Below are 25214 nucleotides of genomic sequence, written 5' to 3'. Positions count from 1 at the left end.
TCCGCACACTTAGCGCCAATCTCATGGTCATAAATGGTTATACCCGCACATTTAGTGCCGAGATTAACAACTCAACACATCTCACCTCTTTTCTTTTCGTTCAACAATTTCATCATCACATACATACATGTATATATATATATTTATTCATTCCATTCAGCATCATTACATAGATGTTATAACCATTTGAATTAATACCAAATATATGCTTAATGACTTACCTTAAGTCGGATGGAATGCTTCCCAATCGACTACTCAATATTCTTGGCTTTGCCTTTGCTTGTTTCCCCTCCTTTGGATTCTTGAGCTAGAATAAATAAGTTAATAGTTTAATTTATCTTGCAAGATATTCATAAATATGTAAATTTAATGATTCCACTTCTTCTTGCAACCCTCCTTGTTCCAAATATCAAAATTTCAACTAATGTTTAGATTACATCTCAAAGCCGAATGCATTATCATTATCAAAATAACATTTGGTCATCATTTTGTCATTCAACACATTTTTTTTTCACTTCATAAACATTTTGACCGTATACTTCTAAACTAGCAAAAGCTCCCCATTTATTCGTACTATCTTTTAAATACTATCAAGTTCATATACTTCTAATTTCTTAAGTTCAACATCTTAATGCCCATTATAGCCACTCCCATAATCTAAATTTAAAAATCGGCAACACCCACATTTTAACTATCTTAGCCGAATACTCCTCAACACTTAGACTAAAGTATGCACATTAAACTTAATACAACTTTCATTATACCTTTCACCCTAAAACATAATTTATAAATCTTGCCCTTCCTTCCATGTTTCGGTCAATTATTCAAATTACCTCATAGCATGAACATTTTTTTCAACTAATCTAGCATGACTCATTCGGCCTTAACAATGAACCACTTTTCATACAAGGACAAAAATAAATCAAATGAACCTTCCATTTAAACCCCATTCTATCTTCTACTCGTTCAATAATACATGTAAACAACTACTAATTCTAGTACTTTGATACACGGTTTAGTGCCCAACCATCATAAAAGTTTGAATTTTTCTTAATATTGTCAAAATACATTCACAAATTAACTTAAACATATAAGAAGATTTAACTAACACTTCAAAACTTACCTCCTACTAGCAAGAAGTAGTGCCGAATTGCCTAAATGAGAATTTTCCTTTTTCTCTTCTTTGGTTTCGGTTTTGGCAAGGTGGAGAAGAATATGAACACTCCTCTTCCCTTTTTCTCTTTCATTCCATTTTATTATAATTATTTTAAGTCATTTGTTAACTAAACAAAACATAATAAATTAGAATAAGTGGAGCACCATCACTCCTTGGCCGGCCACCCATCATCTTTTGGGCAATTTGACATGCAAAACCACTCTTTTTGGTACATGCACTAATAGACCATTTTAAATTAGACTATCATATTTTTACCATGTCTCAAATCGATCCCAATTAATAATTTCTCATGCAATTGGTAAAATTAGGGAGTGAAACTTCCACATACTCATGTTCACACATAATAAGCATAGAATATAGCAAGTAATTATTTTTACGACTCGGTCTTGTGGTCCCGAAACCACTTCCCGACTAGGGTCAATTTTGGGCTGTCACAACTCTCCCCCACTTAAGAAATTTTCGTCCCCGAAAAGCTTACCGGTAAATAGGTTTGGGTATCGTTCTTTCATCGACCTCTCGGTTTCCCAAGTAGCTTCCTCGATCCCGTGTTTGAGCCATAACACCTTTACTAACGGAACCCTTTTGTTCCGCAACTCCTTCACTTCACGAGCTAGGATACACATCGGCTCTTCTTCATAACTCATATCGGCTCGAATTTCAACCTCCGACGGACTAATTATGTGCGAAGGATCAGACCTATAGCGTCGAAGCATCGAAACATGAAAGACATCGTGTATCCTTTCAAGTTCAGGGGGCAAAATCAATCTATATGCAACCGGCCCCACTCATTCAGAGATTTCGTACGGCCCAATGAATCTCGGGCTCAACTTGCCTTTACGGCCAAACCTAAGTACCTTTTTCCAAGGCGAAACTTTAAGGAACACTTTATCTCCCACCTGATATTCAATGTCCTTCCGTTTCAGATCCGCATACGATTTCTGACGATCTGTGGCTACCTTCAGACTTTCACGGATTACCTTTACCTTCTGTTCGGCATCTTTAATCAAATCAACTCCGAAAATTTTACTTTCACCGAGCTCGGTCCAAAACAATGGTGTACGGCATTTACGACCGTACAAGGCCTCGTAAGGTGCCATCTTAATACTTGATTGGAAACCATTGTTGTAAGCGAATTCGATCAAGGGTAAATACCGTTCCCATGAACCACTAAACTCGAGGATGCAACATCTCAACATATCCTCAAGTATCTGAATTATCCGCTCGGATTGACCATCGGTTTGTGGATGAAAAGCGGTGCTAAAATGCAGCTTGGTACCCAAAGCTTCTTGCAATTTCTTCCAAAATCGCGAGGTAAATCTCGGATCTCTATCCGACACGACAGAAATAGGTACTCCATGTAATCTCACAATCTGAGAGACATACAATTCGGCTAGTTTATCTAATGAAAAATCCGTACGCACGGGGATAAAGTGAGCCGACTTAGTCAGCCTATCAACAACAACCCAAATCGCATCCTTCTTACTTGCTGACAATGGCAGTCCGGACACAAAGTCCATTGTGACTCGGTCCCATTTCCACTCGGGTATCATGATCGGCTGAAGTAACCCTGAAGGCACTTGATGTTCCGCTTTCACTTGTTGACATATTAAACATCTCGAAACAAAGTCGGAGATGTCTCGTTTCATACCATGCCACCAAAACCGACGTTTCAAGTCGTTGTACATTTTCGTACTCCCCGGGTGAATTGACATTCGGCTACAATGGGCTTCGTTCAGAATCATCGAAATGAGTTCCGAATTCCTTGGAACACACAAACTACTTCTAAACCTCAAACAATCATCATCATCAATCTGAAACTCCAATTCCTTGTTCGGAACACACTCAGCCCGTTTTGCAACCAATTCATCATCGACTTTCTGAGCTTCACGAATTTGATGAGTCAATAATGGTTTGGCTTTTAATTCAGCTACTAACACATTGTCAGGTAGAACAGACAAGTGTACATTCATCGCTCGCAAAGCAAACAGTGATTTCCGGCTTAAGGCGTCTGCCACCACATTAGCCTTTCCCGGGTGGTAATCAATGACAAGCTCGTAATCTTTCAACAACTCAAGCCAACGTCTTTGTCGCAGATTCAAGTCTCGTTGAGTCATCAAATACTTGAGACTTTTGTGGTCCGAAAATACATGGCACTTCTCACCAAACAAATAATGTCGCCATATTTTCAAAGCAAACACGATGGCAGCTAGTTCGAGGTCATGGGTCGGATAATTTCTCTCGTGTGGCTTCAATTGTCTCGACGCATAGGCCACAACTCTACCTTCTTGCATCAATACGCAACCCAACCCAAGTAGGGATGCGTCACTATAGATGACAAACTCTTTACCTGATTCGGGTTGCACTAAAATTGGAGCTTCAGTCAAATGAGTTTTCAGTTGATCGAAACTTTTCTGACATTTCTCCGTCCATTCAAACTTAACATCCTTTTGAAGTAGCTTCGTCATTGGTGTGGCTATCATCGAGAAACCTTTGACAAATCGTCGGTAATAACCGGCGAGCCCTAGGAAGCTCTGGACTTCGGTAACATTTCTCGGAGGCTTCCAGTTAAGTATGGCTGAAATTTTGCTCGGATCAACTCGAATACCCGATGCGGATACCACATGACCCAAGAAGCTAACCTCTCTTAACCAGAACTCACACTTACTGAACTTAGCATATAACTGCTTATCCCACAAAATTTGTAACACTAGCCTCAGATGCTCAGCATGTTCGGTCTCATCTCTTGAATAGACCAAGATGTCATCAATGAACACAACTACGAACCGATCCAAATATGGTCTGAAGATCCGATTCATCAAATCCATAAACACCGCAGGGGCATTAGTGAGCCCAAACGGCATCACCAAGAACTCGTAGTGACCGTACCTCGTTCTGAAAGCAGTTTTGGGTATGTCCGAATCTCGAATCCGCAACTGATAATAACCCGATCTCAAATCTATCTTTGAAAACACTGATGCTCCCTTTAATTGATCAAACAAATCATCAATAAGCGGTAACGGATACTTATTCTTTATCGTCACTTTATTCAGTTGACGATAGTCAATGCACAACCTCATGGTTCCGTCCTTCTTTTTCACGAACAATACTGGTGCACCCCAAGGTGAGAAACTTGGTCGAACGAAACCTCTATCCGTTAATTCTTGCAACTGAGCTTTCAACTCTTTTAACTCGGTTAGTGCCATACGATACGGAACTATCGAAATTGGCGTAGTTCCAGGTACAAGCTCAATACCAAACTCTATCTCCCGAACAGGTGGCAAACCCGGTAACTCTTCAGGAAAAACATCCGGGTATTCACAAACCACCTGCACAGATTCGGGTTTCTTTTCTAACTCTTTGTCATCAAGTACATACGCAAGGTATGCTTCGCACCCTTTTCTTACATATTTCTGGGCCACCATTGCTGATATTACAGCTGGCAACCCCTTTAAGTCCGTAGACTCAACTCGGATTATCTCGTTATTTGCGCACCTCAAATCAATGGTCTTGCTTTTGCAATTCACAACCGCATCATGCGCGGTCAACCAATCCAAACCAAGAATAACATCAAATTCGTCAAACGGCAAAAGCATCAAATCGGCCAGAAAACAGGATTCTCGGATTATTAGAGGGCATCTCTTACACACTTTATCAACAAGTACGCATTGACCCAAAGGGTTTGACACTCGAATTACTAGCTCAGTAGACTCAACAGGTAGAGTCTTACTGGATGCTAAGGTTTCGCATACATATGAATGAGTAGAGCCAGGGTCAATCAATGCAATCACATTAGTATCAAAGAGAGTGAAGGTACCAGTGATGACGTCGGGGGAGGATGCCTCCTCTCGTGCGCGAATGGCATATGCTCTAGCAGGAGTACGGTTCTCGGCTCGATCGGCCGTATCTGAGGCCCCTCTCTGACTACCACTCCTACCTCCTAAAATTCTCGGTGGTCTACCCCTAGTTGTCACTCCACTAGGTCTTGCACCTTGAATCTTATTCTTCTCATCCAGCTCCGTGCAATCTCTAATGAAGTGGTCCTTCGAACCGCATCCGTAACAGGCCCTGTTAGTAGACTTACCCCAACATTCACCTAGGTGTCGTCTTCCGCATTGGGGACATTCAGGTTTCTCTTGACGATTATTGCTCACACTAGCTACCGAAGTAGCTCGGGAGCCCGTCGATGGTCTTGCTCTGATGGAAATTCCCGCAGTCGTCCTCGACTTATTAGTGTCCTCCCTGAACTTCTTTACAGCTGAGAACGGAGCTTTACCCGTCGATCTTTTACGATGGTCTCTAGCTTCAAATTCAGCCTTCTTCTTCTCCTTTCCAAGTTCTTCTGCCTTGCAGGCTCGTTCGACTAGTGTTACGAATTCTTTTATTTCCAAAATACCCATTAGTAGCTTTAAATCTTCATTCAATCCTTCCTCGAATCTTTTGCACATAGCAACCTCATCAGCTACACACTCCCGGGCATACCTACTGAGTCTTACGAATTCATGTTCGTATTCAGATACTGTCATACGGCCTTGCTTGAGTTCCAAGAATTCCTTATGCTTTTGATCAATGAACCGTTGACTAATATATTTCTTTCGAAATTCCGTCTGAAAGAAGTCCCAAGTTACTCGTTCGTTCGGGACTATGGAAATCAAGGTCCTCCACCAATAGTAGGCTGAGTCTCGCAACAAAGATACATCACATTTTAGACATTCGTCAGGTGTGCATGACAGTTCATCGAACACCCGAATGGTGTTATCAAGCCAGAACTCGGCCCTTTCGGCATCATCAGTAACTATGGCCTTGAACTCCTCAGCCCCGCGCTTCCTAATCAAGTCTACAGGTGGCTTGCTCAGCCTCACAGGATCAGTGACTGATGGCATTACGGGCTCTTGGGGTGGATTATTCAAATTCGGGAATTGTTGGGCAGCCGGGTTGGTTCAGGCATATTGCGCGACCCACTCATTCATCATGGTAAAGAAGGCTTGTTTAGCCCCCTCACCTTGATTATTCGCAGATGACTGAGGTTCAACAGGCGGCGTCCCTTGTGCAGGAGCAGCCGCTACGCTTTCAACGTCATCCGCTAGGGTTCTTTCTACACCGAGATCCATTTACTAATCAAAACAAAAACATTTCAACCGTCAGAAGTCATCACACATTTAAACATTAACATTAAGGCATGTATAGCTAGACTCATACGCGCTATGGTAGTCCTAGAACCGACTAAACAATAGCTCTGATACCAATTAAAATGTAACACCCCGAACCCGAGACTGACACTGGAGTCGAACACGAGGTGTTAACAGACTATAAACCCCTTATAAAGATATTTTCCAGACACTGCCTAATCTGCGCACTTGTCGCTTTAAAAATCATATCTTGAGTTTCACAGCTCGAAAATCAGTTTCGTGATTTTTCCCTGAAACTAGACTCATGTTCCCATCTACATGTTTTTTTCTAGAATTTTTGGTTGGGCCAATTAGTACAGTTTATTAGTCAAATTCTCCCAAGTTACTGGGGTCGACTACACTGACCTTTGCGCGTTACGACCTGGATATCTCCCTGTACAGAACTTCAATACTGATGCCGTTTGTTTCTATAGAAACTAGACTCAGAGAGGAATCTATACATATATGGTACGACTCCTAATTATCTCTGGTTAATTTATAATGAATTTCCAAAGTCGGAGCAGGGAATCCAGAAACCGTTCTGGCCCTGTCCCACGAGAACCTGATTTTCTCTTAACATACTGTCCATATGATCTTTTCGTTACTTCTATATGAAAATAGACTCATCGAGCTTCGATTACATAATTTATTAATCAATCAATTCCATTCCTACTATTTTTAGTGATTTTTCAATCTCATGTTACTGCTGCTGCCAGCATCTGTTACGAAGGCAACCATGCCCACTTCATGTTTACTCCTTGATCCAACTAATAATTCCTCATGCATATCACAAATTATGATCATGACTAACCATGCCAAGGCTAATCATTGTCAACTTCTCCCTACTACATTATTGCCATATCATAAATTTTAACACCAAAACAATTAACCATGACATATGGCATAAAAAGGTCGAATCATCAAAATTTACGACCTAACGTTATGAAACCAAACCCAACCGAACATTTATGCCATTTTCGCATGGCTAAAAGTTTACATACCAAAGTTCAAACACAACATAATAGCCTATACATGCCGAAATGTTCACCTAAGCCGACTAAGAAGAAAGTACCAAAACTTGCTATCCGGTGTGATGACTTCGATGACGGCCCGACCACGCAAAAAGAGATGTGTCCAAGAAACCTAGAATAGGTGACAAGGAAACACCGAGTGAGTTGATAACTCAGTAAGTCATAAGCTATGCACTACCATCTATCAATAACATTATCACAAGAGAAAACAAAATGGAACGAGGCTAATTACTCCATCCATTCCGAACCATACTCTAGTTCCTCCAACCTATCGGTTCAATTTCATACCAATTTATGCATTCACAATCCACATACTCATCAATAGGATATTCGAGGCATTTTCATAAATCATTTTATTTTTGTTACAAACATACAACTAAACGGCCTTTCACCCATTCTACGATAAATTTTATGTACGTGACTTCAAGTATATTTGTCACATAGGTTCAAACTTACCAAGCTCAACACCAAGTATAGACATAGCACCTATTAGCCATGAACTCAAGACACTTACCTGATCCGCTGTCCATGATCGACTCAATAGTGTCGCACACATAGTGTCCATAATGATTCAAGGATGTATATTAAGTCCGCACACTCAGTGCTATATAGTCAACTCGCACACTTAGTGCTACATAATCAAACTCGCACACTTAGTGCTACATAGTCAATTCGCACACTTAGTGCAACATAGTCAATTCGCACACTTAGTGCTACATAGTCCAACTCGCACACTTAGTGCTGTACAATTTAAATCCGCACACTTAGCGCCAATCTCATGGTCATAAATGGTTATACCCGCACATTTAGTGCCGAGATTAACAACTCAACACATCTCACCTCTTTTCTTTTCGTTCAACAATTTCATCATCACATACATACATGTATATATATATTTATTCATTCCATTCAGCATCATTACATAGATGTTATAACCATTTGAATTAATACCAAATATATGCTTAATGACTTACCTTAAGTCGGATGGAATGCTTCCCAATCGACTACTCAATATTCTTGGCTTTGCCTTTGCTTGTTTCCCCTCCTTTGGATTCTTGAGCTAGAATAAATAAGTTAATAGTTTAATTTATCTTGCAAGATATTCATAAATATGTAAATTTAATGATTCCACTTCTTCTTGCAACCCTCCTTGTTCCAAATATCAAAATTTCAACTAATGTTTAGATTACATCTCAAAGCCGAATGCATTATCATTATCAAAATAACATTTGGTCATCATTTTGTCATTCAACACATTTTTTTTTTCACTTCATAAACATTTTGACCGTATACTTCTAAACTAGCAAAAGCTCCCCATTTATTCGTACTATCTTTTAAATACTATCAAGTTCATATACTTCTAATTTCTTAAGTTCAACATCTTAATGCCCATTATAGCCACTCCCATAATCTAAATTTAAAAATCGGCAACACCCACATTTTAACTATCTTAGCCGAATACTCCTCAACACTTAGACTAAAGTATGCACATTAAACTTAATACAACTTTCATTATACCTTTCACCCTAAAACATAATTTATAAATCTTGCCCTTCCTTCCATGTTTCGGTCAATTATTCAAATTACCTCATAGCATGAACATTTTTTTTCAACTAATCTAGCATGACTCATTCGGCCTTAACAATGAACCACTTTTCATACAAGGACAAAAATAAATCAAATGAACCTTCCATTTAAACCCCATTCTATCTTCTACTCGTTCAATAATACATGTAAACAACTACTAATTCTAGTACTTTGATACACGGTTTAGTGCCCAACCATCATAAAAGTTTGAATTTTTCTTAATATTGTCAAAATACATTCACAAATTAACTTAAACATATAAGAAGATTTAACTAACACTTCAAAACTTACCTCCTACTAGCAAGAAGTAGTGCCGAATTGCCTAAATGAGAATTTTCCTTTTTCTCTTCTTTGGTTTCGGTTTTGGCAAGGTGGAGAAGAATATGAACACTCCTCTTCCCTTTTTCTCTTTCATTCCATTTTATTATAATTATTTTAAGTCATTTGTTAACTAAACAAAACATAATAAATTAGAATAAGTGGAGCACCATCACTCCTTGGCCGGCCACCCATCATCTTTTGGGCAATTTGACATGCAAAACCACTCTTTTTGGTACATGCACTAATAGACCATTTTAAATTAGACTATCATATTTTTACCATGTCTCAAATCGATCCCAATTAATAATTTCTCATGCAATTGGTAAAATTAGGGAGTGAAACTTCCACATACTCATGTTCACACATAATAAGCATAGAATATAGCAAGTAATTATTTTTACGACTCGGTCTTGTGGTCCCGAAACCACTTCCCGACTAGGGTCAATTTTGGGCTGTCACAAGTATAATATTATTGAAATTTTGATTTAATATATTTCGTTAATTGATCGTATAGTCAAGTATTTGTGGTTGTCCCAAAAGTTAAGTGGTTTTAAAAAAATGAGGTGTCATGACATTGTTTCTAGAAACCTAGCTCGTAAGGAATTACTATTTAGTATGTAAAGGTTCGATTTGGAAATTTTATTGTTTGGTTATTTAATTAGTTAAAAAGGACTAAATCTTAAAAGATGTAATACTAAATTTTTATTGAATTAAAATGGCTAGATGACTTAATTATTAAATGAGGGGGGACTTTTATTGTAATTAGACCATAGTAAGTTTAGATGGACTATTTTTGGCTTTTAATTTGTTAAAATGCATGTTTGTTAAAAGGGTAAAGTTGTAATTAATTAAAATTAAACTAAAGTAAAATAAAATAAAATGAACATCATCTCACTAAATGGTTCTTCTACCGAAAATTGAAAGAAAAAGCCATGGAGAGTATTGAAGGTTCCAACATTTGAGAAATTCTTGCATGTAAGTCCATTTTAAATCGTTTCTTGTAATTTTTATGTTTTTGAAATCATTGCAACTAGGTCTAGCTAACTCATATCTCTATTTTTGAAAATGATAAAGATTTTGGATTTCACCATTAATGAATTTTAGTTGTTCTTGATGTCAGATGAAAGATTTATAATCTAGGTTGTTGTTTAGGACTATTTTTTAAAAGAATTTTAGTTAGTTTTTAGTTAAAGGACTAATTTGATAAAATAATAATTTTACATTGAATTTTTGAGAATTTTGAATAAATATGGGTTGTATTAGTTTAAAATAAAATTCAATTAGCTTGGGAATTTATGAAATTTTGATTAAATTTAGAATTTTGAGTTTAGGAACTAAATTGATAGAAATGTAAAAATTTAGGGAAAAATTATAAAAAAGATAAAAAAAATAAAGGTCATGCATATAAATGAGTATAAAGGTCATGCATATAAATGAATTGACAATTTTTTTGAATTTAATTATTATATTTAGATCAAGAAACGGATCAATCGATTGATAAATGGGGGAAAGGAAAAGTCGTCGAGTAGTTGTCGTCGTGTATGGATAGATATCGTATTTTGGTAAGTTCATATTGTTATTCTTGATTATAATTCATTATTAAATATTTTAATGATATATAAACTTTTAAATTGCTAAAATGAAATTTGGTTTATGTGAAATATACTGAAGTCTGAAATAATTTTGATGGATTGAGTAAAAGTTTCACCCATGAGATTTCTGACTGGTTTTCTGTTTTGGACCAAGCTCCATCATTTGTTGCAAACTCGGATATACATGTGACTCGAATTTAGCCTGGACTAGTAACCTTACATGTATACCAAGCCTTGGCCAAGCTATTTTTCTATGTTGTCATTGGTTTAGCCTGGACATGTAACTTGACACACTTACTTTGTATCTGATTAGCTCATACGAGCATCATCTGTTTCTGGACTTATGTATTGAATACTTTTACAAAGATCTATCGGAAGAATAAATGTTATTTGATACAAAACTATTTCTTTGAAGTAAACAAATTATGAACTCTGAGTATGCATAGGTTTAAATGATTACTTACTGGGAATTGTTAAATCATGTTGCGTTAAGGTTAACACTTTGAAATGGTTATATAGAAGTAATTATATGAAGTGTTAAATGAAATGTTTACATGAATAGATATGTAAAAGGGGACATTTGAATTGAACACTTAAAATGGAAATGTGAATTGTCAAATGAATAAATATTGAATGAATGGTATATCAAATGTGTTTACTTGTATATGTTCCGTTGTTGAGCTTACTAACTTGTGGGACTTGTAATGTGTATGGGATTTGAATCCATTTATGAGCCTTCAAGAAAATTAAGCATCAATTGTATGTGTTAGAATTAAGTGACCCAAATTCTTATTTAAATAAAATACGATGAAAAATAAAATAAAAGTAAAATCTATATAGAACTAGACTTCTTTTATTTTATTTTAGAATAAGGTTTTTAAACCTTCTTAAACTCCATCTATTTTAATTGATTAGGATAAGGTGTTTCAATCCTACTAGAATATGGCTTTGCAAGCCTATAAATAGACATAGTCTATTCCTCTTGTATTTGATTCAAATTTTTCGACATAGTGAATTTTCTTCTCCTCTGCTCGTGGTTTTTTTCCCGAAAGGGTTTCCACGTAAAATTTGTCTGTTCTTTATTTTATTTATTTTATTTTATTTTTCACAAATTGGTATCAGAGCTTTCGGGTTATTCATCTCGATCACGGTAATGGCGTCTTTGAAGTATGAAATTCTACTGTTGGATCGCAACACCAGATTTGCGTTGTGGCAAATTAAGATGCAAGCAGTTCTTGCACAGATAGATCTGGAGGATGCCCTGCTAGGGATAGATAAGATACCTTCGACATTAATAGATGAAGAGAAGAAGCGTAAGGATCGAAAGGCATTAACACAATTACATCTGCATTTGTCCAACGAAATTTTGCAGGATATGATGAAAGAGAAAACTACTGCTGCATTATGGAAGATGCTAGAACAAATATGTATGTCGAAAACTCTAACAAGCAAGTTGCATATGAAGCAGCGTCTTTATGCTCATCGTTTGGAGGAAGGTGCGTCTGTACACGAACACTTAACAGTGTTTAAAGAAATTCTCTCAAACTTGGAGGCCATGGAGGTTCAGTATGATAAGGAAGATCTAGGGTTGATTCTACTTTGTTCGTTGTCCCCTCTTATTCAACCTTTAGAGACACGATTTTATATAGCCGCGAGTCTCTCACAGTTGATGAGGTTTATGATTCTTTAACCTCGTATGATAAGATGAAGCATCTTGTGGTTAAATCCGACTCTCAGGGAGAGGGTCTCATTGTTCGTGGGAGACAAGATCGGAATGCTGATGATGATCGTGGTAGGACACAAGAACGGAATCCTCGTGGTAAATCTAAGGGTAGATCGAAGTCTTCAAACAAAGGTAAAACTTGCAACTTCTGCAAGAAGAAACGGCACATTAAATCTGAGTGCTATAAGTTACAAAATAAGATTAAAAGGGAGGCTGCGAATCAAAAGGGAAAACAACCAGAAAATTCTGGTGAAGCTGATGTTGTAGAAGACTACAGCGATGGTGAACTTCTAGTCGCTTCTATCAATGATTCTAAAGTAAGCGAGGAGTGGATACTTGATTCAGGCTGCACCTTCCACATGAGTCCCAATCGGGATTGGTTTACAACTTACGAAGCAGTATCTGAAGGTGTTGTTTTGATGGGAAATAATGCTTCATGTAAAATCGCAGGTATTGGAACAATTAAAGTTAAGATGTTTGATAGAGTTGTCAGAACACTTAGTGACGTGTGGCATGTTCCAAAATTGATAAGAAATTTAATTTTGTTGAGTACTCTTGATTGAAAAGGGTACAGATACACAGCTGAAAGTGGGGTTTTAAAGATTTCCAAAGGGTCCCTTGTTGTGATGAAAGGGCAGAGAAAGATTGCCAAGTTATATGTTTTACAAGGTTCTACTGTTACTGGTGATGCAGCTGTCGCTTCCTCTTCCTTGTCAAATGATGATATTACTAAACTTTGGCATATGCGCCTAGGGCATATGAGTGAGAATGGCATGGCAGAATTAAGCAAAAGAGGACTTCTTAATGGGCAAAGAATTTGCAAACTGAATTTCTGTGAGCACTGTGTTTTTGGGAAGCAAAAGAGTTCGATTCACTAGAGGAATCCATAACACGAAGGGAACGTTGGAGTATATTCATTCTGATCTGTGGGGGCCATCTAGAGTGCCTTCGAGAGGTGGAGCTAATTATATGCTAACCTTTATTGATGATTTTTCCAGAAAAGTTTGGGCGTTTTTCCTGAAGCAGAAAAGCGATGTGTTTTCCGCATTTAAGTCTTGGAAAATTATGATTGAAAAACAGAAGGGAAAACAGATAAAATACCTCCGCACAGACAATGGCTTAGAGTTTTGTTCTGATGAGTTTAATAGATTGTGCAAGTCAGAAGGGATCATGAGACACTTGACAGTTCGTCATACTCCACAGCAAAATGACGTTGCAGAACAAATGAACAAAACGATCATGGAGAAGGTTCGATGTATGTTGTCAAATGCCAACTTACCAAAGGTATTTTGGGCAGAAACGGCCTCTACTGCATGTTTTTTGATCAACCGATCTCCATCCGTTGCCATTGAGAAAAAGACTCCACAAGAGGTATGGTCTGGTAATCCTACTAATTATTCTGATTTAAAGATTTTTGGGTGTCCTGCGTATGCTCATGTTGATAATGGAAAATTGGAACCGATATCTATTAAATACATTTTTCTTGGTTATAAAGCTGGTGTAAAAAGGTATAAGTTATGGTGTCCTGAAAATAGAAAAGTTGTGATTAGCAGAGATGTTGTTTTTGATGAAACTGCTATGCTACCTAACTTATCTCTTAAAGACTCTTCCAATAAAGAAAATCAAAAGCAGGTGGAGCATCAGATTAATACAGAGCCAACTGCTTAATCCAGAACAAAAATTGAGAATAGAGTTGCTTCTTCACCACAATACTCTATCGCCAAAAACAGAACTAGAAGAGAAATTAAACCTCCAAAGAAGTATGCCGAGGTTGATCTAGTTGCTTATGCTTTAAATGTGGCTGAAGATATAGATGCGAATCAAGAGCCATCTAATTATTCTGAGGCGGTTAGCTGTGAAGACTCAGAAAAGTGGATGTTTGTTATGTAAGAAGAGATGGAATCACTCCACAAAAACAGAACATGGGACTTTGTGAAACTTCCTAAAGGTAAAAAGGTTGTTCGTTGTAAATGGGTGTTTAAAATGAAAGAAGGGACTCTAGGAGTTGAAGAACCCAGATATAAAGCAAAGCTTGTTGCAAAGGGTTACAGTCAAATTCCAAGAGTGGACTTCACAGATGTGTTCTCTCCAGTTGTTAAGCATAGTTCGATTCGAGCTTTGCTTGGTATTGTGGCCATGCATGATTTAGAGCTTGAGCAGTTAGATGTAAAAACTGCATTTCTGCATGGAGAACTTGAGGAAGATATTTACATGCAACAACCAGAGGGTTTTATAGTCTCAGAAAAAAAGGACTATGTTTGCTTGCTGAGAAAGTCCCTTTACGGTTTGAAACAGTCACCAAGATAGTGGTACAAGAGGTTTGATTCCTTTATGACTTCTCATGATTTCAAAAGAAATAGTTTAGACAGTTGTGTTTACTTTAAGAAAAATAGTGATGGTTCTTTTGTGTATCTACTTCTTTATGTTGATGACATGTTGATAGTAGCAAAAGATAAAGGAGAGATAAGAAAGGTTAAAGCCCAACTAAGTGAAGAATTTGAGATGAAAGATTTAGGACCAGCAAAGAAGATACTTGGTATGGAGATTCTTAGAGATAGAAAAGCAAGTAAATTGTACCTAATTCAGAAGGGGTACATTGAGAAAGTTCTTTGCAGGTTCAATATGCAAAGTGCTAAGCCTGTTAGTACTCCTTTAGCAGCCCATTTCAGATTTTCATCGGCCTTGTATCCTCAATCAGATGATGAGATTGAGTACATGTCACATGTTCCATACTTTAGTGCAGTGGGATCTCTCATGTATGCTATGGTTTGTTCACGTCCAGATTTATCATATGCAGTCAGTGCAGTTAGCAGATATATGGCAAATCCCGGTAAAGAACATTGGAAAGCAGTTTAGTGGATTTTAAGATACTTACGAGGCACTACTGATGTTTGCTTACAGTTTGGAAGAACTAAAGATGGAGTTATAGGGTATGTTGATGTTGATTTTGCTGGAGACCTTGATAGAAGAAGATCTCTCACAGGTTACGTCTTTAGAATCGGAGGTTGTGCAATTAGTTGGAAAGCCACTTTGCAAACTACAGTCACTTTGTCTACCACTGAAGCTGAGTACATGGCGATTACTGAGGCTTGTAAAGAAGCTATTTGGTTGAAGGGACTATTTAGTGAACTCAATGAAGACCTTCAAATCAGCACAGTATTTTGTGACAGTCAGAGTGCCATCTTTCTTACAAAAGATCAAATGTTTCATGAGAGAACAAAACACATTGATATTCGGTATCATTTTGTTCGTGATATTATTGCTCGTGGTGATATTGTTGTGAGCAAAATTAGTACTCATGAAAATCCTGCAGATATGATGACTAAGTCACTTCCTATAACCAAGTTTGAGTATTGCTTAGACTTGGTTGGTGTTCATTGTTGAAGTTAAACCCTTAAGAGGTTTTATGGAAGAGGTGGAGAACTTGTTTATTGAAAGTTCGCGATAAAGAACTTGTTCATTGAGAATTTGTGTCAAGGTGGAGATTGTTAGAATTAAGTGACCCAAATTCTTATTTAAATAAAATACGATGAAAAATAAAATAAAAGTAAAATCCATATAGAACTAGACTTCTTTTATTTTATTTTAGAATAAGGTTTTTAAACCTTATTAAACTCTATCTATTTTATATTGATTAGGATAAGGTGTTTCAATCCTACTAGAATATGGCTTTGCAAGCCTATAAATAGACATAGTCTATTCCTTTTGTATTTGATTCAAATTTTTCGAAATAGTGAATTTTCTTCTCCTCTGCCCGTGGTTTTTTTCCTGAAAGGGTTTCCACGTAAAATTTGTGTGTTCTTTATTTTATTTTATTTTTCACAGTATGAATTGTGTCTATTTGATAAGTTCATGTTTATGATTTTTACAAATTTACTAAGCATTAGTTGCTTACGATAGTTGTCTTCTTTTTCTGTAAATCATCAAAAAGTTTGTTCGGTTAGAATCAAGTCGGAACACATACAGACTATCCATTCTTCATCTCGATAGAAGTTTTGGTTATTTTGATGTCAGGTTATAAATGTCATGTACTAGGAGCCTTTAACTTATTTTGTTTATGATGTTGTTGTTTATAAGCGAGTTTGAGTAAGCTTTGTGGTTGTATATATATGTTTGGTATCTTTGGGTTATGTTTGAGACTTGGAGTGCTTTTAGTTATTGTTAAGTGTCTATTGTGATTACTTGAGATATGGTTAGTAATTGTGATGAAAAGGAGGAAATGGCACAACTTTAAGGTAATGTTTTGTAAGTATTGAGAATGTGTTTGTTTGGATGTTTATTTTGTGGTACCAATGAGGGTATATTGGTTAGGCATTGAAGTTTATTGCTGTTGGTGTATTATGGTGTGTTTAATGCAAATTTGAATAGGAAAAATGGTTAGAATTGGTTGGTCTTGGTGTTTAAGAAAGGGTTGATGAATTGGCTTGCATTAGGGGTCATTTTGGAAGCACACGGCCTAGGACACGGGCTATCATACAGCCGTGTGCCATATACGGTCTCCCTACATAGCCGTGTGTCATTTTAATTTTAAGTGCAGGTTGATCCACACGTTCTCAAAGAGTAACACGGCCATGTGACCTTATTTCGAATATATACACGGGCAGACACACGAGCTAGAACATGGTCGTGTGTCCCATATTTCAAATTGTACACGATTAGCCACACAGCCATGTTTCTAAGCCACATGGCCTGGGCTTTATCACACAGCCGTGTGACCTCTATTTCTAAAATTTTCATATTTTTCTAAAATTTTATGTTTCATTTCAAATTAGTCCCTGATTGTTCCCAAACTATTTTAAAGGCCCCGTAGGCTTGGTTTAAGGCCCTAAAGGTATTTATGCTATCAATGAATATTGAAATTTAATGTTAATATTTTAAATTGATTATTATTCTATGTGATGTTAATTGTTCAATTGTACTGTAATACTCTATAACCTTAACTTGACATTGAGGAGTTTTTTCACGTAATATTTACGTGTTCGATATTTTCGATTCTTATTTTCTTTATTTTATTTGTTGTTTAATTGGGTTTATCCTCTATAGAAGAAGAGTTTGAGAAAAAACTGATTGATCGATTTGTGAATAGGGGCGTAGCCAGGGGGCTGGCATGGGCCCCGGCCCCCCCTGAAATGGAAAATTTCATTTTAGGCCCTTGAATTTTTTTAAAAATTTTAAATTAGTAAAAGTAAAATTGCACTTTGAGCCCCCCTAAATTTATAAAAATTTAATTTAATCATTTATAAATTATAAAAATATAAACTATAAAAAATTAAAATTTTATCCGGCCTCTCTAAAAAAATTTTCTGACTTCGCCCCTATTTGTGAAACTGAATATAAGTGAAAGCTATAATATTCAAGAGGTTGTTGATGCAAGGGGTCCTTAGGGATGGTTATGGTAATTGGTTTGGTGGCTTCCAAGCATTTCATGGAAAATATTGTATTGATTTTGTCGAGCTTTGGGGACTCTACCAAGGGCAACAAATGGCTCAGATTAAAAGGTATAGATATGTGGGTGTCGAAATTGATTATTTGACATCTGTCACCATGATCAATTATGATGTTGGTGTTATGCATCCATTGTACTGTCTTGTATCAATTGTGAGGGACTTGATGCGACGTGAATGCAGACTTGATTTGCGTTTTACTCCTCAATAAAGAAATTTTGTGGCGAACTAAGGCGAACTTGAGGATCATGGAAAAACTACTACAATTCTTTGGTCAACCCTTGCAAGGGGTCATTCATTTGTTAAAGGGGCTAATTTTTTATTTTTTTTAGAATTGTTAATATTGCATAAGTTGTGCATGTGTTACATAATGATGTAATGGACCGAGCATTTCCCAGACTAGTTGCTCCTCTCATAAAAAAATCATTTTTTAAATACCATTATTTTAAATTTAAAAGGATTAAATTGAATTACTTTTCAAACGATGGTGCGACTATAAAAGCAAAAGAAAGACATCGCGCGGACTGTTGAAGAAGTGGTCAAAGCGGCGGAGTAAATAGACAGAGATGGCAGTTCGAACATTGACAGGCAGTGGTAGTGAGGGAACCTTCCGCTCGTATAAAACTGAAACCTTGGAGGCTGCCTTCAAACTTTCAGATCATCAGTTTCTTTCTTCATTTTGTTCTTAGCTAAAGGAAATGACTTGAAGAAAACAGTGTCCGCCGCAAATGGAGGGTATAGATGGTGCTGAAGGAGAGGAGATTGAGGCCCAAAGCCAGAAACAGAAAACTCAAGCTGAGAAGCAGAGACATAATGCGAGCTGTAGATGGTCTCGACTAAAAAAGAAAGTACAGTAATTAATTAACCCATCATCGGTTTCTTTTTTCCCTTATTTTATTTATCTCTTTAATCAGTTAAATAATTAATCTTTGTTTCGTATCTTTTATAACTAAAGATGATGCATTTGGAACGAGACCAAGAGTTCTTAAAATTGCAAGCTAATCACAAAAGGACCAAAATGGAGCTGGAGTACCAAGCTAAAAAGGGAATCGAGTACCATGGAAAGCTCCAATCTTTGAAAGATGATAACCAAATACTAAGGACAGACCTTCACACCATGGTCCACACCCGTTCTTCTCTCTTTTTACACTAATATGGTTTCATTACAGTAATAAAAATTAGCTTAAACAATCATAAATTAGTTTGGATCATATGGTTGGTCTTGGATATACTATATCTAAGGATTATTTTTTATCATGGAAACCTTCAAATCTCCTAAAACTTCCTAAATTACTAGGAAGAGTAATGAATTGTGCTTTTCCCATAAGCATAATAAAACCCATTTTGCTGTTATGATAATTTTTTTTTCAGAAAGTAGAGTTGGAAAGGACGAGGCAAATCTCCGTTGCATTGATGGCCTTCTATGTACGAAAATTTGTTTAGTATTAACTGTTTCTCTGTCGCTTATAATTTTTGTTAACAATCTGTTTTTGATAAATCCATGGTGTTTTTTTATTCAGATGAATAATACATTTCTCTTCGATTGCAGAGGCATAACTTTACTTCTTTTGACCGGGCATTCTAATTACGTTGTTTATAATAATTTTCGATTATCCCATCTTCTATTGAGTGTTGAACTCAATTCTTTATTGTAGGCCATAGATAGTTTGCGTCGCAAAATTATGCGGGATGTGGTCAAGTTTCAAGAGCTTCTGGAACTGGTTTATAGAATGTTATTGGATTGGTGGGATCAGTACCGGTTCCAACAATCACCTTTCAACCTTCCATGGTTGATTTTGATCAGAAAATGAGCCACGCCTTGATTACATTGCTCAGTGTTTGTATTAATAGACTTGTAACATGTTCGCAGACCAAGACAACACCAGTATAACTGCCTTTACTGCTACTGGTCCCGCATATACTGGTAATCATGTTGGTTCCTCTGCTGCAGGTTTGCGCTCATCAGCATATATTTCGGTTCATCTCATTTACTTCTCACTCTTTTCCCCCAACAATTGGCATAGGATTTACATGTGTTTTATGGTATTAAAGTTTTTTTTTTTTTTTTTGGGTTTTGTGTAGGTGAATTTTACTCTTGATTATAAGGTCTTTTCATGTCTTTCTAAATTTACTTGTTAATTTAGGAGATTGTGAAGAACTGAGCGAATTCTTCAAATAATTTCATTAACTTAGCTTGTAATACCTCAGCTTTACAAAGACTGTAACTGAAAACTACGCTAACTTGCTAAACTAACTACTATTAACAACCTTTAACTGGAATTGTAGTTTTGATTAATTCTGCTGCTGGCTCTTCCTTGGGTGCAAATCATAACTTGGCTAAGTATGGTGTCATGAACAATCACTATAACCTTTGCCACAGAGACTTTACTGCTGGCTCCTTGGGTGCAAATCATAACTTGGTTGAGTATAGTGTCATGAACAATCACAATAACCTTTGCAACAGAGACTTTACTGCTTGTAATAAATTGAGTATTTTGCAAATATTACTTTGGTTTATCTTGTTTATTGTATTTTCTTTAATTACCCCCTCCACTGGGCAAAGAAATTACATGTCTTTCTATTTTTGGGGGTCTTTTATGTTGGTTAATTTCAGTCTCGATTACAAGTCAAGGTAATCATCATATTGGTTCATCTTGTTTTGTGATTCTTTTTTGATTCCTCCTTCCAATTGGCAACAAAATTTCATGTTTTTTTCATTGTACAAGAACCAAAAAAAAAAAAATTGCTTCTTTGTTAGTTAATTTTACCCCTAAAATTACTTTCCCTGCTTTATTTTTTTGGTTAACAATTTAGGAGTTCCGACTATTACTGGCTCCTCGCCGGGTGCAAATCCTACTTTGGTGTTTGGTTCCACAAATAATAATGAGAAAGATGGTGATCTTTTCAGCTTTGTTAAATTCCATCATCAGAATTAGTTTGGAGATGGTCTTCATAAGACTCCATAGAAGCACAACATTAATCCATCTTAGGTCTCATCTACGTGTTGTCTGAGATTATCCGGCCATGTTTCCTTCTATTGCTAGTTGCTGCGCTTTTATGTTGATGGTGTATTTTGATTGATCTCAAGTTTGTTTATGTTGCAAGAGAGGCTTGATTACTCAATTACCAATTTATCAAATGTACTATCAAGTAATCTTCGTCTTGATGACTGAGTCGACATTGACTTGCATGATCATCGATTTTCATTGCATCAGAACATATTTTGTTCAGGTCAAACTCGATTTGATTTGAGTTTGCATGGTATAGGGGTTAAAAGGAATAGGAAATCGGAAAAAGAATGTGACCTAGTCTCATTCTCATTCTTGTTAGGCCTTTGGACAATTTACAGGGCGAAGTCAGAACATATTTTTAGGGGGCCAAATAAAAATTTAATTTTTTATAGTCTATATTTTTATAATTTTTAAAGGATTAAATTGAACTTTTATAATTTTAGGGGGGTTAAAGTATAATTTTACCTTTACTAATTTAAAATTTAAAAAAAAATTCAAGTACCTAAATATAAATTTTTCATTTTAGGGGGGCCAGGGCCACTACCAGACTCCTCTTGTATCCGCCTTTGACCCTTTATTTCATTCAATTAAGCTACTAGTATAAATCCTTTGACCCTTTATTTCATTCAATTAAGCTACTAGTATAAATCCTAAACCTCGAGCTTTAGTTATTTTGTTATATTTGGTGAATAGGGTTTAGTTTTACTGTTAATGTTTTTCATGATTATTATTTCTAATCAAGGTAGTCAGTATTGCATTGATGGACACAGTTTTCTTACTGAAATTGGTATGTATCGGTATTAGTTTGTTTCGGTGTTTCAATTCGGATTTATCAATATTTTTAAAAATATTTAAGCTTTATTCTTTGTTTGACCCTTGAACTATACCCATATTTTCATATTGGTATCTAAATTTTTTTGTCCTATTTTGGCCCTTACCGTTAACTATGTTAAAAAAAACAATCAATTAAAAAATGTCACATGTCTCCACTGGTTGTTGATGTTGACAATGATGTGGTTGTTGATTGCATTGATTGTGCGTTAATCATGTTGACTAAACCAAAAAATTGTAAAAATTTTATTAAAAATCATAAAAAAAGTATATAAAAATTGTAGAAAAAGTTTAAATATTAAAAATTGTAAAAAAATAAACATTGTAAATAATTATTAAATATTGTTAAAAATATTTTTAAATTGTAAAAAATTAATATTTAAAATTTATAAAAATTATTAAAAAATAGGAAAATATTTACAACTTTAAAATATTTTCTACAATTTTTAATATAAATTTTACAAATTTTAGTATGGTCAATGTGGTCAATGGCTACGTCATCCTTCACATCAACGATCAATGGGGACATGCGATTAATCACCTCAATGGATTGATGAAAGTGGATTCAATTATTGTAATTCCCATCAAGGTTGATTTGGTTTTCACTTCTAAAATTTCTAAATCGGGCTTCCAACTTAAATATGTATTTCTTTATAATTATATATATTATTATCCATTAAATTAAAAACAGAAAGTTGAAAATAGAAATGCTTCATATTTATTACCCAACCCCATCCATTTTTTAGTTTCACTATTTCACTTTCATTGCTTAATCAAGTTGTAACTTTGCATTTTATGTTCCATAGTTGTTGGATTATTTAAAATTTTAACTGTAAAATAAATGTTATTTATATTAATTTTTATTTAAACTCAGTAGAAGTATTTCATTGGTGTCTCTTGACACCTTTTCTTTTCTTTTTCTTACATTCCATTGTTTATTACACATCTTCAAAACTCAAAATTTCATTCAAATCTATACCAACTATATTTGAACTCAAATGGGGTTATTGTTTGACAGTTGTCCTAAAAGGACGAAGATTATATTTTCCGCATTCTTAGCATCAGCCGAATCTATAATAAAATAGCGAATGAGATTTTTTTAACGTCTAGCTTTCTTCTTTTAACCTTTTATTTTTTTTATTCTTTAAATTTATATATATATTTTTAAAATCACTTCTAAATAGATAAAAAAAAGTTAAAATTTATTAATTTTACTAATATGATATACATATGGATTACCACATAGATAACACATCATCATTTAACTAAAATTTTTAAATATAAAAATATTTTTTTTTATAATTTTTTAATAATTTTATCTTTTAAAATAGTTTTTATATTTTTTTCAATTTTTAAATTTTAAAAATTAATTAAATGTTGATGTATCATCCACATAATAATTCATGTGTATGTAACGTTATCAAAGTGAAAAAAAGATTAATTTTATATTTTATTTTGGGTGATTGACAAAATACCTAAATTTAAGAGCTAAAAATAAAAAAATATTAAATAAAAAATTAATTTTATAAAATTGAAGAGTGAAATAAATTATTTTTTTTAACATCAATTGAGTGATTTTTCTCTCACATTTGAAGCCACTAAAATATAATTAAAAACATTATAACAACTGCATGGGCTTGCGTGGCAATTTATATAAACATGCCGCCCATTTTATATAACACGTTGTAGGGAGTAATTTTTCAGTTTTAACTAGATTAACCGACTTAAAAAAAAGTTCTTTTTGTTATTTCATAACTGTAATTGTGATGTAAAGTTTGTTAATATTAGATTATTAAATTATTAATTTACTAAATGTAATATCAAGTAATTTTCATCTTGATGATAGTCAACATTGAATTGTATGGTTGTCAATTTAATTCTATCACAACATATATTGTTTAGGTTGTAATAGGTCATTTTTGCCTGGACCCAAACTAAATTAAATAAAATAAAAATTTTAAAGTCCAAATTAAAAACAGTCAAATTATAAGATTGCAAGCCCCCCCCAAAAAAACCTAATGGCCCAAGCCTAATAGTCTAAACTAAGTTTCAGTAAAATAAAAAAACCCTAACCTCCAGTGCCGTTACCCTCCACGTGAATCGACACGCCACCCGAGACCTGATGCGCCTTTGTCGCCATTTCACCAAAATGGAAAGGGATACTTTTTGCCTCGTCGTTGACGCTCCAAGGGCACCTGCAAAAAGAATGAAAAAAGGACAACAATAGCAAAAACAGTAGCAAAGAAACAATACCAACACAGAAACAAAAAAGAAAAGAAAATGTTGTAATCTCAAACGGCTATAAAGATCCATTTCTTGTAAGATTCAAGAGGGGAAGAAAAATAAAAAACAAGAAGTTTTAAAAGAGAATAGAATAGATAGATCTTTTTTTTTAAATCTTTTTATATTTTATATTTTTTATATATAAAAAATAAAAATGAAACCTTTTTACCTATACCGCCACTGCCGTCTTCTCCCTCCGTTTTGAAAGACCGACGGATCCTCGGGGATTCGCCGAACAGTCGCGACAAAAGAAGACAGAACCGAAAGGTTCCTTTGATTTTTTTTCGAATTTTGCTAGGCTTTTGGGCATTTTGGTCTCAGATCGGGGTTGAAGGTAGTAAAGCGATAAAAAAGGCCCCTTTTTTATTTTGCCAACCACCGTGGATGGCGTAGCCGTCACCGGCGAAAGGCGGTCGACACGACGAAGCTCGACGACTCCCAAGGCCAGGTGAAGAAGGCTTTGAGAGAAAAAGGAGGGGGGACTTTCATTTTTTTTTAATGAAGGAAGAAATAAATTTTTTTGAAATTTTTTTTGGTTTAAATAGGCGGTCTAAACAACGTTGTTTTGGGTTGATTTCTAGATGTCAAAACGACATTGTTTTGATGCGACCCGTGGGCCGACCCGATTCACTTTTGGGATCTGCGTGTTTTTTCTTGAGAAGGAATATTTTCACCTTTAGTCCTTTCGTCTTTTGAGTTGTTTTAATTTAGTCCTAATTTCATTATTTCTTCTTTTTAGAAAATTTTCCATTTAATTTTACCCTGCTTTCAATTAGGTCCTCGGTTTGCTGATCTCTTGGAGAAGGGACCGTGTCCTGAGGATTGAGATAATTGCTCATTTGGTCCTCGTTTGTTTTTGCACTTTTCATTTTGGTCTTTTATTTATTTATTTTTCCCGATTTATCCTTTTAATTCCATTTAAGTTGCAATTGAGTCTTTTATTTATTTACTTATTTATTAATTTTTTTACCATTTTTAATATTTAAAACTATTTTTATTTTATTTTCCTTTATCGTGCCTTTTTTACTTTTATTTTTTTTTATTTCTTT

The 25214-nt window shown here is 35.3% G+C and overlaps 1 protein-coding gene across 2 annotated transcripts; it reads left to right on the top strand.

The window, feature by feature from the left end:
• The first annotated feature begins 18425 nt into the window (after positions 1-18425).
• LOC121213541 (uncharacterized) lies at positions 18426-21233 on the top strand. 2 transcript variants are annotated; one of them, XM_041086329.1, is made up of 4 exons: positions 18446-18888; positions 18996-19160; positions 19412-19465; positions 19696-21233. In XM_041086329.1, the coding sequence occupies exons 1-4, from the start codon at positions 18769-18771 to the stop codon at positions 19849-19851; spliced, it is 495 nt and encodes a 164-aa protein (XP_040942263.1). In that variant the 5' UTR covers positions 18446-18768; the 3' UTR covers positions 19852-21233. The 2 variants fall into 2 exon arrangements, with proteins under 2 accessions (XP_040942265.1, XP_040942263.1); XM_041086331.1 differs by lacking the exon at positions 19412-19465 and having other exon boundaries at positions 18426-18888.
• The last annotated feature ends 3981 nt before the right edge of the window (positions 21234-25214 follow it).

Source organism: Gossypium hirsutum, chromosome A02 (genome assembly GCF_007990345.1).
Source record: "Gossypium hirsutum isolate 1008001.06 chromosome A02, Gossypium_hirsutum_v2.1, whole genome shotgun sequence".
In the NCBI taxonomy this organism is placed as follows: domain Eukaryota; kingdom Viridiplantae; phylum Streptophyta; class Magnoliopsida; order Malvales; family Malvaceae; genus Gossypium; species Gossypium hirsutum.
Note: the sequence above shows the minus strand (reverse complement) of the source record. Positions and strands in the feature narration are given on the sequence as shown.